The sequence below is a fragment of the Canis lupus genome, chromosome 5 (assembly GCF_011100685.1).
Source record: "Canis lupus familiaris isolate Mischka breed German Shepherd chromosome 5, alternate assembly UU_Cfam_GSD_1.0, whole genome shotgun sequence".
In the NCBI taxonomy this organism is placed as follows: domain Eukaryota; kingdom Metazoa; phylum Chordata; class Mammalia; order Carnivora; family Canidae; genus Canis; species Canis lupus.
Window position 1 is genome coordinate 29,115,867 of NC_049226.1, and position 14,546 is coordinate 29,130,412.

General features: G+C 42.4%; 1 protein-coding gene across 1 annotated transcript; it reads left to right on the forward strand.

The window, feature by feature from the left end:
• The first annotated feature begins 3,198 nt into the window (after positions 1–3,198).
• MMP1 (matrix metallopeptidase 1) lies at positions 3,199–11,644 on the forward strand. The gene is made up of 10 exons (XM_038536352.1): positions 3,199–3,386; positions 3,831–4,072; positions 4,166–4,314; positions 4,553–4,678; positions 6,126–6,281; positions 6,395–6,512; positions 8,498–8,631; positions 10,092–10,254; positions 10,771–10,874; positions 11,098–11,644. The coding sequence occupies exons 1-10, from the start codon at positions 3,282–3,284 to the stop codon at positions 11,196–11,198; spliced, it is 1,398 nt and encodes a 465-aa protein (XP_038392280.1). The 5' UTR covers positions 3,199–3,281; the 3' UTR covers positions 11,199–11,644.
• Positions 11,645–14,546: the final 2,902 nt, after the last annotated feature.

The window sequence follows — 14,546 nt, forward strand, 5'->3', positions numbered from 1 at the left end:
TGATATTCCAAGACTAAGTTTGATACGGAAAAACACAAACATGCTCTCCTTCCAAAGAGCAGCAGGTGGGATCCCTGGGTGGCGCAGCGGTTTGGCGCCTGCCTTGGGCCCAGGGCGCGATCCTGGAGACCCGGGATCGAATCCCACGTCGGGCTCCCGGTGCATGGAGCCTGCTTCTCCCTCTGCCTATGTCTCTGCCACTCTTTCTCTCTCTCTCTCTCTCTCTTTCTGTGACCATCATAAATAAATAAAAATTTAAAAAAATTAAAAAAAAAAAAAAAAAACAAAGAGCAGCAGGCATGAAGTGACCAAGGAAACCTTGAAAACAGTTTGCCTGCTTGGAAATAGTCAGGAGCCAGTTGATGCAGCCACCCTCACTAGAGTCCATTTCCATCTACTGTTCTCCCAGGGATACTGTAGAGGAATAATTTCCACAAAACTACATCCAAGCAAGAGTTATCAGGAAAGAAGCAGCTCCCAGTGAAAAAACATTCAAAGGTGAAAAACAATAAAATCCTATCATGTCTTGAGCTTCTTGGAAATGTGCCATGTTCAGGCATTGCTAGGATTTTGGTGGGATTTAATCCCTAGCTTTCTGGTGTAGTTTTTTATGTTTTCTTTTCCACTCTCCAACATATCATATGCCAGCACTAACCAGGGAGTTACATGTGTTCTGCTATGAATATTTGCCTATTGATTTTGAGATTCAAGACCATGTGAATCTTTGAGGCTGACTGCCCAACCAAAACTTAATTTAAAATTCTTTGTTATTTCGAGAAGAAATTTAACAAAAAGCAATTTTAGTGACCAGTTTGCAATCCACGCCAGCATCCTGAAGTTGTCATGGAACACTTATGGCTTTTAAGTCAAGAACTCTGCATTCAAACCAGGAGCAGAAGAGTTAGTCCAAGCTGTATGTACCCTCCCCGACCATGTCCCCCTATCCCTGCAGGGGTGTGACCGCAGACCTTCTTTCCAGTCTCTTCATCTGGAAAATCAGGGTGCTGGGCTAGACCCATGGTTTCTGAGCTTCATCGCAGTGAATCATCACTGTTGCATAAAAGTCGAAGACTTCTCTGGAGGAGAGAAAACAGGGGACCAAGTGGGAGGGAGGGAAGGAGGGAAGTGAGGCTCTCAGGCCCTGTTTCCCACTTCCATCAGGACACTTCTGCTTTCATCTGCTTTACAAGTTGGATTTCCAGAGGGATTTTGTCTAAAGGGTATAGTAGTTTATAAAAGTTGGAAAATTTATAGACCATAAGATATGTAAACTTTTGCCACATTGAACATTGTAAGAGACTTCCCAGGTGATGCCTCTGTAATTCCTTGCCCAGCCCCAGCTGGTCACATGTTCTGAGTTAACCCAGTGACCATGATTCCCACTGCCCAGGGGAGTGGGATGCATCCTCTTCACACTGACCAGATTCCCCAAGAGTCAGGGTGTGTCTGTCGTCCCTTGACTTTATCTCAGAGCCTCTTTCAGGATTCCCCTTGCCTGCACTAAAGTCAGTTCAGTGGCTGCTGTTCTGTGGTCCTGGCCCCATCTTCCATCTGATGCCCTGCAAAGGAGAGAGTTTCAACTTCATGAGAATTTCTTGTAATTCCTCTTACTGCTTGAACTCACGAAGTACTCCACTTAGATGAGGAAATTGTGGTTAGATAATTAGGGAGGAAATGAGCTCTTTCACATCAATCCAAAATACACTGAAGCAATATTTATGCGCAAGATGTTGTTCTTTGTATGGCAAGGGAAACAGAGGGAAACAGAAGTTGGTGAGGTGAGAAAGTCCTGAGAAAGCTGGCCTGACAGGTGGGAGAGGTAGAACGTCCTGTTAGGTGCTGAAGGGGGAAAATGTAGGCAAGTGGCTCTCAGCGTCCTGTCTCATTAACACTTTCCAGGAAGGAAAGTGGGTAGAGGAAGCCACAGATTAACATCATCTTTTCTCACCAAGGGTAGAAAGGACACCCCCACAATACACTTTAATATAGAACACGGATGCATAATGTACAATTTTCATTACATGGCCACGTATTTATTTTAACATGCATACAAAAAAAACTATGATTTTACAGACAGGATAGCCTGCTATGAGGCAAAACTTGTAAATTTCAAGAAAAATACAAAAATAATACTAGAAGGTGGCACTGGATTTGGCAAAAATGATGATGGAGGTAGGAGGATTAATGAAGGTCAGGAAATACAGACTTCAACCAGTTCTACAATCTCTTCTCCCCCAGAACCAGATTCTGGCAAAACTAATATGAGCAGCTTTATATGGGCTTCTGTTAAAGCCATCTTAAGATGTCTCATACGATGTCTATTTACTAATTAATCCCTCCTATAGAAATTGCTGAGCAGAAGATGCTGAATAAGATCATTCGAATGGATGAATGCATAAATACATGAACAAATAAATCATTGCTGCCTAGCTTCAATGGGCAAAGATGTGCCCATATCAAAGGGAGCGAGGCTGATTAAAAATAAGACAACAGACTCCCAGTAAGACAATAAGACTTGGTCTTCCTTGCCTCATCTGGTACATTTTAACAGGTTTCAGAGGAGGATCCTCTTTGCCCCATGATGCCAATGGGGCCTGTCTATACAGGGTAAGTTATCTCACACCCCACCACTGGGTGGGGGATTCTCAGTCAAGGTTCTCAACTCTGGGCCTGAGGAAAGATTAAGAGAAACCATGGGAGCCTGGAAATAGTTTCCCAGGCGATGTAGCAAAGGCTGAAGAGAACTCCCCTTGAAGCCAGGAGAACCACCCCATGGTAAGCACCTGCAGGGCTGTAGGCTTGCAGTAGGGTGCTTGCTGGACGAGCGCACAGCACACCTACCAGCTCAGCAGCTCTGCCCTCTGCCCTGATTGGGAGCAGGGCGTGTGCACTCTGGAGCACTTCATAGCCAGCAGATTCAAGGAGCAAAGCCCTACTTTTCAAAATGCTCAGGGAGTACTCTAGTCCCCTTTTCAAAGAGGTTAGAATTGAAGAAAACAACTGTCTTGTGCCTCCTTCACACACGTCCTGTTTGATATTAATCATAGTATTGCGACACCAAGTGAATCCAAATAATCTGCATGGCGTCACCATTTCTGATAATTGCTCCAGCTATTCATCGCTAATCAAAGAGGATGTTATGAAACGTGAGTCAGCCAGCCTCCGGCTTTCTGGAAGTGTGGGTCTGTATATAAAACGGGAGCTTCCTCGCTGAGACACTGGACAGGCAAGCAGGTGGGAGCATCAGAGACCTTTAACTGAGAAGGACAACGAAACTCAGCATGCTGAGCCTTCCTCTGCTGCTGCTGCTGCTCTGGGGCGTGGTGTCCCACGGCTTCCCAACAGTGACTTCAGAGACACAGGAGCAAGATGTGGAGATGGTCCAGGTAAATGCTCAATTTCACACGCCACAAATGCAAGAGCCTTTATTTGTATTTTTGCAGAGTATTATGGAATAGCAATGGTACCCTAAAGAGGTTTATGTAGGGTGGATTTCTTAGAAACAGAAATTTTTGGTAGAAAGAGCTCTCTCCCCCAAACTGTATCCAGCTACGCACAGCTTCATCTTTTCCCTTTCCCACGTGGAGGTGAGTGGGAACTAACTACCATATGCCAATGTGACTCTACAAATTGTGATTCTGACTGCATACTGACTAGTCTAGGGAGATTTCTACCCTGAAATTAGTTTCCACCAATAATAATTTCCACCATGACATCTAAACATGATCTTTAAAAGTAGTTCTCCACTTCAGCTAAAATTTCTTACTGTCGATCTTCAGAAAACAGAAAGATGTCCCACCCAATGTTTCAATAATTTTATGTTTCATCAGAACTACTTGGAAAAGTATTACTATCTGAAGAGTGATGGGAAGCCAGTTGTGAGGCAGAGGAACAACAGCTTAGTGTCTGAGAAGCTGAAGCAAATGCAGGCGTTCTTTGGGCTGAAGGTGACTGGAAAGGTCGACACGGACACCCTGAATCTGATGAAGCAGCCCAGATGTGGGGTGCCCGATGTGGCTCAGTACGTCCTCACTGATGGGAGCCAATGGGACCACACGCATCTGACCTACAGGTAAGCAGACTGAGCGGCAGACGGAGATGCTATTTCCCATCAGAGCCGTGAGCCATGAGGTCCCATGAGTCTCTGTGTTCTTTGATTTTTAAGGATTGAAAATTACACACCAGATTTGCCGAGAGCAGAGGTAGACAGTGCCATTGAGAAAGCCTTTCAGCTCTGGAGTAACGTCTCTCCCCTGACCTTCACCAAGGTCTTTGAGGGTCAAGCAGACATAATGATTTCCTTTGTCTGGGGAGGTAAGCTCTTCTTATACCATAGAAGTATTTTCACCTTAACTTCTCCTTGCTCCTCAATCCCTTCATCTTTGCAGCTGGAAGAATTTAAGAGGCTATTTGATTTTATGGACTAAAAGAAGGAAACTATGTCACATTTGATGGAAGTCTGTTGGCCTCTCAGCAAACCTAATGCTTTTCTTTCCTGGATTAGCCTAAATTGGAACCAAGAGGGACATTTGTTGAATTCTGTTTCTGGCAGATCACCGTGACAATTCTCCCTTTGATGGACCCAATGGAAACCTCGCTCATGCTTTTCAACCAGGCCCAAATCTAGGAGGGGATATTCATTTTGATGAAGATGAAACATGGACCAACAATTTCAGAAGTGAGTCCACTCATCTTATCTCTCTTGATTCCCCCACCCCTACTTGCTTCATTGTACTATTGGTTGACTTAACTGAAAGAATACATTTGTAGAAGTATGTATTTTTCTACTACCACTTATAAAATTAATGATGCATTTGGAAAAGTGGAAGAGAAGAGTATTTCTGTTAGTAATAGCATCTCTTTGGTTGCAATTAGGCTACTTTAAAATTTGTATTAAGATTTTATTAAATCTTATTAAGTTTTATTAAAATAAAAATTTTATTGAGAACTTTGATGCTATCACTACAATTCAGGGAGAAGTGATGTTCTTTAAAGACAGGTAGGACATTAGTTCCTCTTTGTCTTTTGTGTCTGTAATAATAACAGCCGTCACAACTGTGGGTGCCTATGGGCCACTACTGTGCACACACATTATTTATCTTACCCTTGTTTGCATAGATAATTATAAATATAATTAAAAGGAAGCAATTACTTGCATTTGCACAACATATTTTCAAAATATTGAAAATCTTAATGTTTTGCTATGGGCACCTACATAGAATTTTTTTTTTAGGACACACCAAATTTAACAGTGTTAGGAAGATTATGTGAAAATTATTTTTTAAATTCTTTTTATTGTAGTTTAATTTGCCAACATACATATAGCATAATACCCAGTGCTCATCCTGACAAGTGTCCCCCTCAGTGCCCATCACCCAACCACCCCAACCACCTCGCCCACCTCCCTTTCCACCACCCCTTGTGCGTTTCCCAGAGTTAGGAGTCTCTCATGTTTGTCACCTTCACTGATATTCTTTTTTTTTTTTTAATTTTTATTTATTTATGATAGTCACAGAGAGAGAGAGAGGCAGAGACATAGTCAGAGGGAGAAGCAGGCTCCATGCACCGGCAGCCCGATGTGGGATTCGATCCCGGGTCTCCAGGATCGCGCCCTGGGCCAAAGGCAGGCGCCAAACCGCTGCGCCACCCAGGGATCCCCTTCACTGATATTCTCACTCATTTTCTTTGAGGCACCTCCACACAGTTTTCCAGAGCGGCTGCAGCAGTTCAGATATGTGAAAATTAAAGGAGAGATTGTGTTTTCCAAAATTTTCAGCATAGGCATAGGAAGAAAAAATTAACAGAACTCCATTGTCTCTCTGTGAACTAATAGACACCATCTAACCACTGACAAGACTGACCAATCTGTGCAGGACTCAAAGCCGGCTGAGCTTGCTTTGTCATTATCAGTGTAAACATAGAGTTTGGGCTTTAGCCTGTGTCTTCACTATTAAGAAAAGTCTCCCATCTTCCCACCTTTGGGGAGAAGTTTTATAGATATTTCAAAAAGCTACTGACAAAACAGAAGCATTGGTCCTTGTAGAATTGTAGATTACTTCTGAATTACATGTCTCAAAACTGAGAACACTTCAAATAATGGCAAATGGTTTTATTGGACCTTTTAGATTACAACTTGTATCGCGTGGCAGCTCATGAATTGGGTCATTCTCTTGGACTTTCTCATTCTACTGATATTGGGGCTCTGATGTACCCTAACTACATGTATAGTGGCAATGTCCAGCTATCTCAGGACGACATCAATGGCATCCAGGCCATATATGGTGAGTGTATAGAAAATTATAGACAAGGGGCCATTAAAACAGCTGTTAGCTGTCTCCTTTAAGAAGCTGTCTAATACTGGGCAGAACTAACTCCAGATCTCTTTTTCCTTCAGGACCTTCCCAAAATCCTGTCCAGCCAACAGGCCCCCAAACCCCACAAGTGTGTGATAGAAAGCTAACTTTTGATGCTATCACTACAATTCGGGGAGAAGTGATGTTCCTTAAAGACAGGTAGGACATCAGTTCCTCTTTGTCTTGTGTTTGTAATAATGATGGTACTCACAACTGTGGGTGCCTATGGGCCACTACTGTGCACACACATTAATTATCTTACCCTGTTTGCATACATAATTATAATTATAATTAAGTGAAAGCAAGTACAAGCATTTGCACAATGTGATGAACTTGTAATAGCTTTTCCCCTACATGTCTTCTGTTGTTTGGTTCTCAGAAAAAAATACCATTGAAATAGAAAATTCAATAAGTAGAATCCCATTTTATAGATCAGTAAAGTAAGACAGAGAGAAGGAAAGAGATCCTTTCAGGGCACAGAGTTCTCTGGTGACAGAGTAGTAACTGATCTTCTGATGCCTGCTCCTCAGTTCTCTCATTAATGATGAAATAAGAATGGAGGAATGTTACTACCTCATTAGGAGAAACCATTACTTTTTGCAGCACCATGATGCTGAGCAGGGCTGTGTAGCCACTCTGTAAATATCACCTTTCTATCCTAGTAAAGATGCCTCCCACCCAAAGCCTGTGATCTGCAGAGACCTAGGGAAGGGAAGGAGCCATCATGGGGAAAATTCTCAAGAGTTCATGAGGACCCTCCTGTGAGCACATGTGCGTGGTCACCACATGCATCTTTCCTCACAGGGAGGTCCTGGAGCCCAGGCAAGACACAGGCCTACTCTCTGTATCGTCCTGATTCCCAAAGCACCATGCAAAATAATACTAGAGTAATTTTCTGAATGATTCCATTCACAGAAAGATCAGCACTGAGGGAGTGCCAGGGCATCAGTATGTAGATAGTAGGGGTGCCCTGATGGGCTCACTTCTCAGCCCCTATTCCCGGAGTCTTGTCTGTGCTGTTTCACCAATCTGTCAGTAGTCATGTCCACCCTATAATGGAGAGTATTGGTTCAAAATGCTTTCCATTCTCTTTTTTTACTGAAGAAAAGGCTGGGTGCAAACCATATAGGTTATGGCTCAAAGCTGGGGAGAGCTAAGGAAATAGTTGGTTTTAAAGGAAAGTTCTCAATATGACAGGACACACCTATCAAAGTAAGTGTTTGAGGGATTTCTTCAAGAACAGGAGCAAGTCTAGGATTTGGAAGAACTGAAAGGACACTGAGATCATTTCAGCATGACCAAGTCATAACACTGTGGTAGGCTGGAGACGGTAGCAAACTTGCCTGGGGTCTCACAGTCAGCAGAGGCAGGACTGGACCTGTCAGGCAGGCTTCCAGATTCCAGGGCCATCATCTTCCCTGTGGACTGTAGAACCAGCTCTGTAAACCACCAACTGAAGGAGGACAAAGGGAGTGGCTGCCAGCTCTGAGTTTAAAATTAACCTTTGCATCTTATCAGATATGTGGCCTTAGACACCTCCCTTCACCTGCCTGACTTCAATCTCTTGTGAAATGTGAGATGAGAGTAACAGGCTCTTCTAGGGTTTCTGTAAGATGTGATGTAGGGAGAGAGCCAGCTGCCCTAGGCGTACAGTCAGTGTTGGAGAGCAGTGTTGGGTTCTGGCCGCTGGTGGTATGCCACTGGTTCCTAATGGCTCCACCAAAGCCAATGGTTAGATTGTGAAAATTTGTGCAAGATGATTGTTAAATGCGGCTATTATTCAAAGTTAAACTAAAAAAAAAAAAAAAGTTAAACTTAAATTGTATCAATCCCAAAGCCACTAAAGAGAAGCAAAACTGATCCCTTTGTAATTATTTTGACTATGTTCTTGAGGTCGACTGGGCCTGCTGTGTTTGTATGGCAGCAGCAGTTATCACATATCGGCACGCTCCTGGGAACCTCTTGAACTCTGCCCTGGGGTTGTCACAGTGGAAGTGAGCAATCACTACCTACCAGGCCATCCTTACCCCATCCCAGTCCCACCCCTATCCCCCACGTCCCGGAGAGCCAAGACACCACTGGGCTGGATGTCAGCCCCTCTGGTATCCAGTAGATCAAAATCTTTTTCACTTTTTTCAAATCAGGTTCTACATGCGCGTAAATCCCTTCTATCCGGAAGTTGAGCTTAATTTCATTTCTGTTTTCTGGCCAAACCTGCCAAACGGACTTCAGGCTGCTTATGAAGTCTCTGAGAGAGATGAAGTCCGGTTTTTCAAAGGTAACACTTCCAACTATTGTTCAGTTTCTGCGAATTAATCTTTCATCTGTTCTGGTGCTGAGATATAAGAGAGTTATAGCCGCTTTCTCCCTGTGGACTTCTGAAAATCTGACAATCTCGCTTATCACACCAAATGGCAGTCCATCACCTTAACTAAGAATTACATAGTGCATTTCTGAGTCATTTTAAATAAAAAGTCTGTTTATCAGTGTTCTGCTGGTCAAGGAACCTGGACTTATTAAAATGTTTTCTGTGCAAACAATTATGTATCCACCCTGGGGATGGTCAGGAATAAAAGGGAGAGCCTGAGGCCCGTAATATAGAAAGGATGGTGCAAAAACAAGGAAGTGCCCAGATTTCCTAGAGCCTATTTTAATACAAATGAGTCTCCTAAGGGAGGGAGAGGCTACCCTGGGCAGCCGGTTGTCAAAGTATGGTCCCTGGACTGGCAGTGTTGACATACCCTGGGGAGTCTGTTAGAAACACAGACTCTCACTTAGCATGACTCCTCAAAGTCCATCCACATGGTCAGCTTCCACTTTAGACCTTCTGGAACTCTAACAAGATTCTTAAGCAATTTGTATGTACATTAAACTATGACAAGTCTTACCATGAATTGAATGGGACAAACATCTTTGACTCTATCATAACAAAATATAATCCAATGATGGGGCTCTTGTCTTTGAAGACACTATGCCAAATACCAATATTTCTGCAAATAGGTGTTTGGCATAGTACACATGAGCATTAAAGTACTTGACCCAGCCAAAGGATTGAATGTGGTTCAGATGGGCAAAAAACTTTGAAACAGGCTTTCTGATCCTTAAATCACAAAATTAAATAGGATTTTAGAGGCACGAAGTTTCAAACTGCTTTTTTATAAGGGTCAAATGAGTGTATTTGTGCCATGAGCATAATCCTGGCTTCAAGATCTAAGACCTTGTTTTACATGATGTGTTTCACATGATGTGGGATTTACTAAGGATCAATACACAGATCTGAACACAGCATAAATTAGTTATTTGGCACTGTATTCTAGTCCGATGCCATGTTTTTTATCTACAGAAGTTGCAAGTCATTACATATTCTGAATCATTACAACACTCTGGGCTTTGGGAAACCTTTGGCATGAACTTACACAGCCCTTGGGCAACTGGGGGAGTGAGCCCTGTATCGCTGAGTGGCACGATGAACTCTTTAGTCATTTGAATATCTGGCTTTGGAAAAAAGCCCTCAACCCCACAAGCCAGTCACTCGCCAAGCTCACTGCAGATTAGAATTATGAAGGAAGCTTTAAAATATGTACTAATTTCATTGATCTGGGATATGATATTTAAAGGTCTCCTAGATGTTTCTACTGTGCAGACACAGATCTAGCATGAGTCAAGGAACTTGGCTGAAAATCAGATGTCTTCTGGTGCCCCGGACAAGTATTTTAAACCTTGTCTTTTGATTGGCAGGTGATAAGTACTGGGTTGTTCAGGGTCAGGATGTGCTATATGGATACCCCAAGGACATCCACAGATCCTTTGGCTTCCCTAGAACCGTGAAGAGCATCGATGCTGCTGTTTCTGACGAAAATACTGGGAAAACATATTTCTTTGTTGCTAACAAGTACTGGAGGTAAGACTGAATACAAAAGATGTTAGTGCACCATCTCTTTCTACCTAGAGAGAACATTCTAGATCGAACCATTCCCAAATGTACTTCATACTGCCTTGGCTAGCTGCCATTTCTGTGAATGGCTGTAGTCATTCCAGCATCTAAGTCCATCGTTCGGTGATCATCGTGCAACACATGTGCTGCGAATCCAGGAAACACATGCAGCTGAATTTGGGAAAGGACACCTAAGGAGGAGGGCACTTACCTTCACAGAGCCCCCTCTGCCAATAGGAACATATCTTTCACTGTAGTTTACAATGTGCGGCACCTCCTGAACAGTTAGAATTAGTTGTTGGTGTTGAGAGGGACCTTAAAAATCTCCTAATACCCAACGTCCTACCTCAGCCCCACCTTGCTACACCAGACCTATGGAGTTAAAAGTTCTTATAAGAGTTCTGCTGCCAAATCTTCTGTAATGGCCTTGAGAAGTCTACACATTTAACACCTTCTGACACTTCCAATTATTTTTTTGACCAGGTATGATGAATATAAGCAATCCATGGATGCAGGTTATCCCCAGATGATAGCAGCTGACTTTCCTGGTATTGGCCATAAAGTTGATGCTGTTTTCCAGAAAGATGGTAAGTGATTATATATATATATATATATATATATATATATATATATATATATATATATATATATTTCCTCTATTTTGTTGTCATAGAATAGCATTAGTATTGTAATTTGGAACAGCAAATGCCAAAAATATTTGTTCTCAGAAATGACAGGATTTTTTAAGAATTCAAGTTAAACCCAGAAATCATTTGTAAAATGTAGTAAGCATCTTTTGTTTATTTCTAGGACTTTTCTACTTCTTTCATGGAAAAAGGCAATACAAATTTGATCTTCGAACTAAGAGAGTTCTGAGTCTTGACAAAGCTAATAGCTGGTTCAACTGCTGAAGGAATTGACCAACAATGTTACAACAGAAAATACATTTCAAGATCCCATGGACAGTGTCTTCCTGAAGGACCATTTGTTTAAATGAAATACAGAGCTATTATGTATAATAGTATTTATACCTCATTCTGCACTTATTTTTTATGCTTGAGAATGCAAAGTATTGCATACTGCTATAATTTAGTTCCACAGCTGAGAGCTAAGAAAGGTCAGGCTCATGGCTTATAGGTTCAAATGGGCCAGTTTAGCAGAGAAAAAAGCTTTTCCAAAGTATAAGACTGTGACATTGATCATGAAATGCAGCTCTTCAAGAGAGGAGCCCAGAGATATAAGTCTTCACCAGAAAAAGACAGTTCATGAGCATATGAGCAGCCACTAGACCATCCTAATATACGAGGAACAATTTTTGTTACAGAAAATAAAGTATTGTGAGTTTGGAATAAAGGCATCCATGTCTCTACTGTTTTATAAACTTTCTGATATATTTATTACATTATTATCTCCTGACAATAAAGTCATACTTACTGAGATTTGCAAATTTGAAATGGGAATAGACAAATACACAAAATATTCACATGGGAAGCTAGGATATACAATAGGTTGGGATATTCCCCAATTTTCATGGAATTTACATTATGAAAAAGAGGTTAAAACTTATTTCCTATGTCTCATGTAAAGATTCCAAAATTGGTTTTAGCTAAAAACAATGTCAGCTGAGTAGAGTTTTTGAAGGTGACATCTTGCCCTCTCCCTTATGAGCTGAGGGGCTCTGCCTTCCAAGGTCCCACTCCTTGCCATTGTGGAGGAGGGGTGGGTGGCAGCATCTAACTAGTCCTAGCCAGTGCATGGTGCCCAAAAGAGACCCATATCACCTCCAGATGGAAACATGTGATTGCTGGTACAAATTTCTCCAGTGGTCCCCTTTGCTGTGGTGATCATGGAAGACAGCTGGAACTTCCACAAGGTGGAAGAAGCTAGAATTCCCAAGCTACCACTCCAAACAATTACTCCAAACCTCAGTAGATTTTGCTTAAGAAATAAAATTTGATTGTTCTAAGCCACTAAGATTCTAGATTTTGTTAAGGCAACAAAATCTAGTTTTTCTTCATCGAGGTTTCCATGCCTCCTTTCGTAGGATGTTATGTGAGTAGGAGTCCTGCAGGTAGTATCTGAGCCCCACAAGGAGGAGCTTGTGGGTGTTCATGGTGTTGGCGGACTCTCCAAGTATGTTGAGAGTCTTAAAAAATATTTTGAGGTACTCATGGTTCCGGGGCAGGCAGTTCTCAACTCAAGAATCTGGAAAGAAGTGTAACCTCTCCTTTGTAAGTCTCTCCCTTTCTCATAAACATTTTGATATTGAAATATATACTACATAAATACAGAGAAATGTGCAAGTCGTAAGTATTCTTATCAATGAGTTATGACAAAGTTAACAATCCCATGTGACTCTCATCCCGGGTCAAGAAATAGAACATTACCGGGGACACAGTAGGCCCCCTCAAGGTCCCCAGTTACCGTTCAACACTGTGTCAGCTTAGTTCACCACAACCAGAGCCTAAATTAGGAATGCTTCACTGGGGCCCCTGGGGGAGGGCTGTTCTCAGTAGAAGAGTGGGAAGAACACTGTGGAGCAGAGAAACAGCTATAGAATGAGGTCTTAGATCACTCCAATCTCATGAGCAAGGGGTCTGGAGCAAAACTTGGATCATGGTCTCATCTTGAGGCAAAGGGGCCAGGCTTTTTAGTCCTGTGTCAATCAGTCCTCAGTTGAGGACTGGTTTGGGGGAGTGGCATAGCTTCCAGGCAAAATGGCTCCTGTTTGGCAAAGAAATGGGAAAACTGGGAACAGCAAGCACCTCAGACCCTCAAAGTAGCCAGGGGATGGGCGCCCTGGTGCTGATGTGGGTTTGGAGATACGACCAACCACATCCACTAAACATTCTCTATTTCCCAGAGGCAGCCACCATGCTGACTTAGACTCTGAGATGAAATTTGCCATTTTTGAACTAAACTAGATCAAATATATTCTCCTGTATCTCCTGTATATTCTCCTTGCGGCATTCAACATCACGTTTCTGCACTTCATTCGCTGGTAACAAACTTTGATTTGTTACCATCTGGGGGTTTTATAAACAAGGCTGCACTTATGTAGGCACTTCTGTTGATTATATACCTAAGAGCACACTTGCCGAGCCATAGAGCTTCTCAGTGCACATAATCTCTGCAGGTCTTCCCTTGGCCTCCTGTCTTTCCAGCCACAGAAGCAGTGACCAGTTCTGCCCAGGTTTTAAACCAGCTTCTAGACTTGCAGCTGCTCTCATCATTGGGCCCATGCTTTCTGCTCCAGGGCTCACGTGCCTTTTCTGTTGATGCTGCATCCAGCTCTGCTATGGAATTCACTTAGAACTCATGCATAAGCAACCTGCAAGTGAGAAGAGTGGTCACTTGCGGGGCAACCATTTTACCAATGTAAAAGACACAGATGAATGAATGTATCTCCCTCTCTTTCTTCAGAGAGATGTTCGTAAGGTGTATTTCAAGTGGGTCCTCCAACGGTCCCATTCTGAGCAAGATGTTTTTTTTATCTCTGCCTGGCTGGCAATCCATCTTTGCATTGCCTCTCCCACTTTCCTGTTTTTCTCTCCCCAACCATCAATCCAGCCTTTCTCTCTGGATCACATACCTCAGTAGGTACTTACCCTTAAAATTTTGTCTCAGGCTCTGTTTTCTAAAAATACTGGATTCAGGTAATTTGTTCTGGAAGTGGGATAGAGATGACCCTTGGTATCAGCATGTCATCAAATTACTAAGACTCTTATCTGTGGTTGATTGTGAAGAAATAGAGGTGAGTGATGTGTAACAGGTCATCAGCTGGCCATGACACTTACATGACATGAGAAGAGTGGTGGTTATAGGAAGTATACAGTGGGCTGGTCAACTACACTGGGAATTTGGTAAAAAGAAAGAAATTATTTCAGCTAAGTATCAAATGAAGACACACTGTGAAAGTCAAAAGGCATTGACATTTAAGGAAATCCTCATCTATTGTAGACTGTGCTGAAAATAAGTCCCAGATCTAATTTCAAAATAGGGCTAGGAAGCTGGAATAATGGGGGAACAAATCTGAAAATACTCAACATCTAAATTTTCTTGAAAGTTCTAGATAGGCAGGAATAGGCTCTCTCTTTGTCAGAGAAAGGCAACATATCCTTGCATAGAGAATCAACAAACCCTTACCTGAGCCAATACCTCAAAAGATAATACTTGTCCTTCTCCCAATTTGCTTCCTACACTCATTGTTTCCGTACAAATAAAGTCAGGTCTCAGGATAGCTCAAATCCTAGCTATGG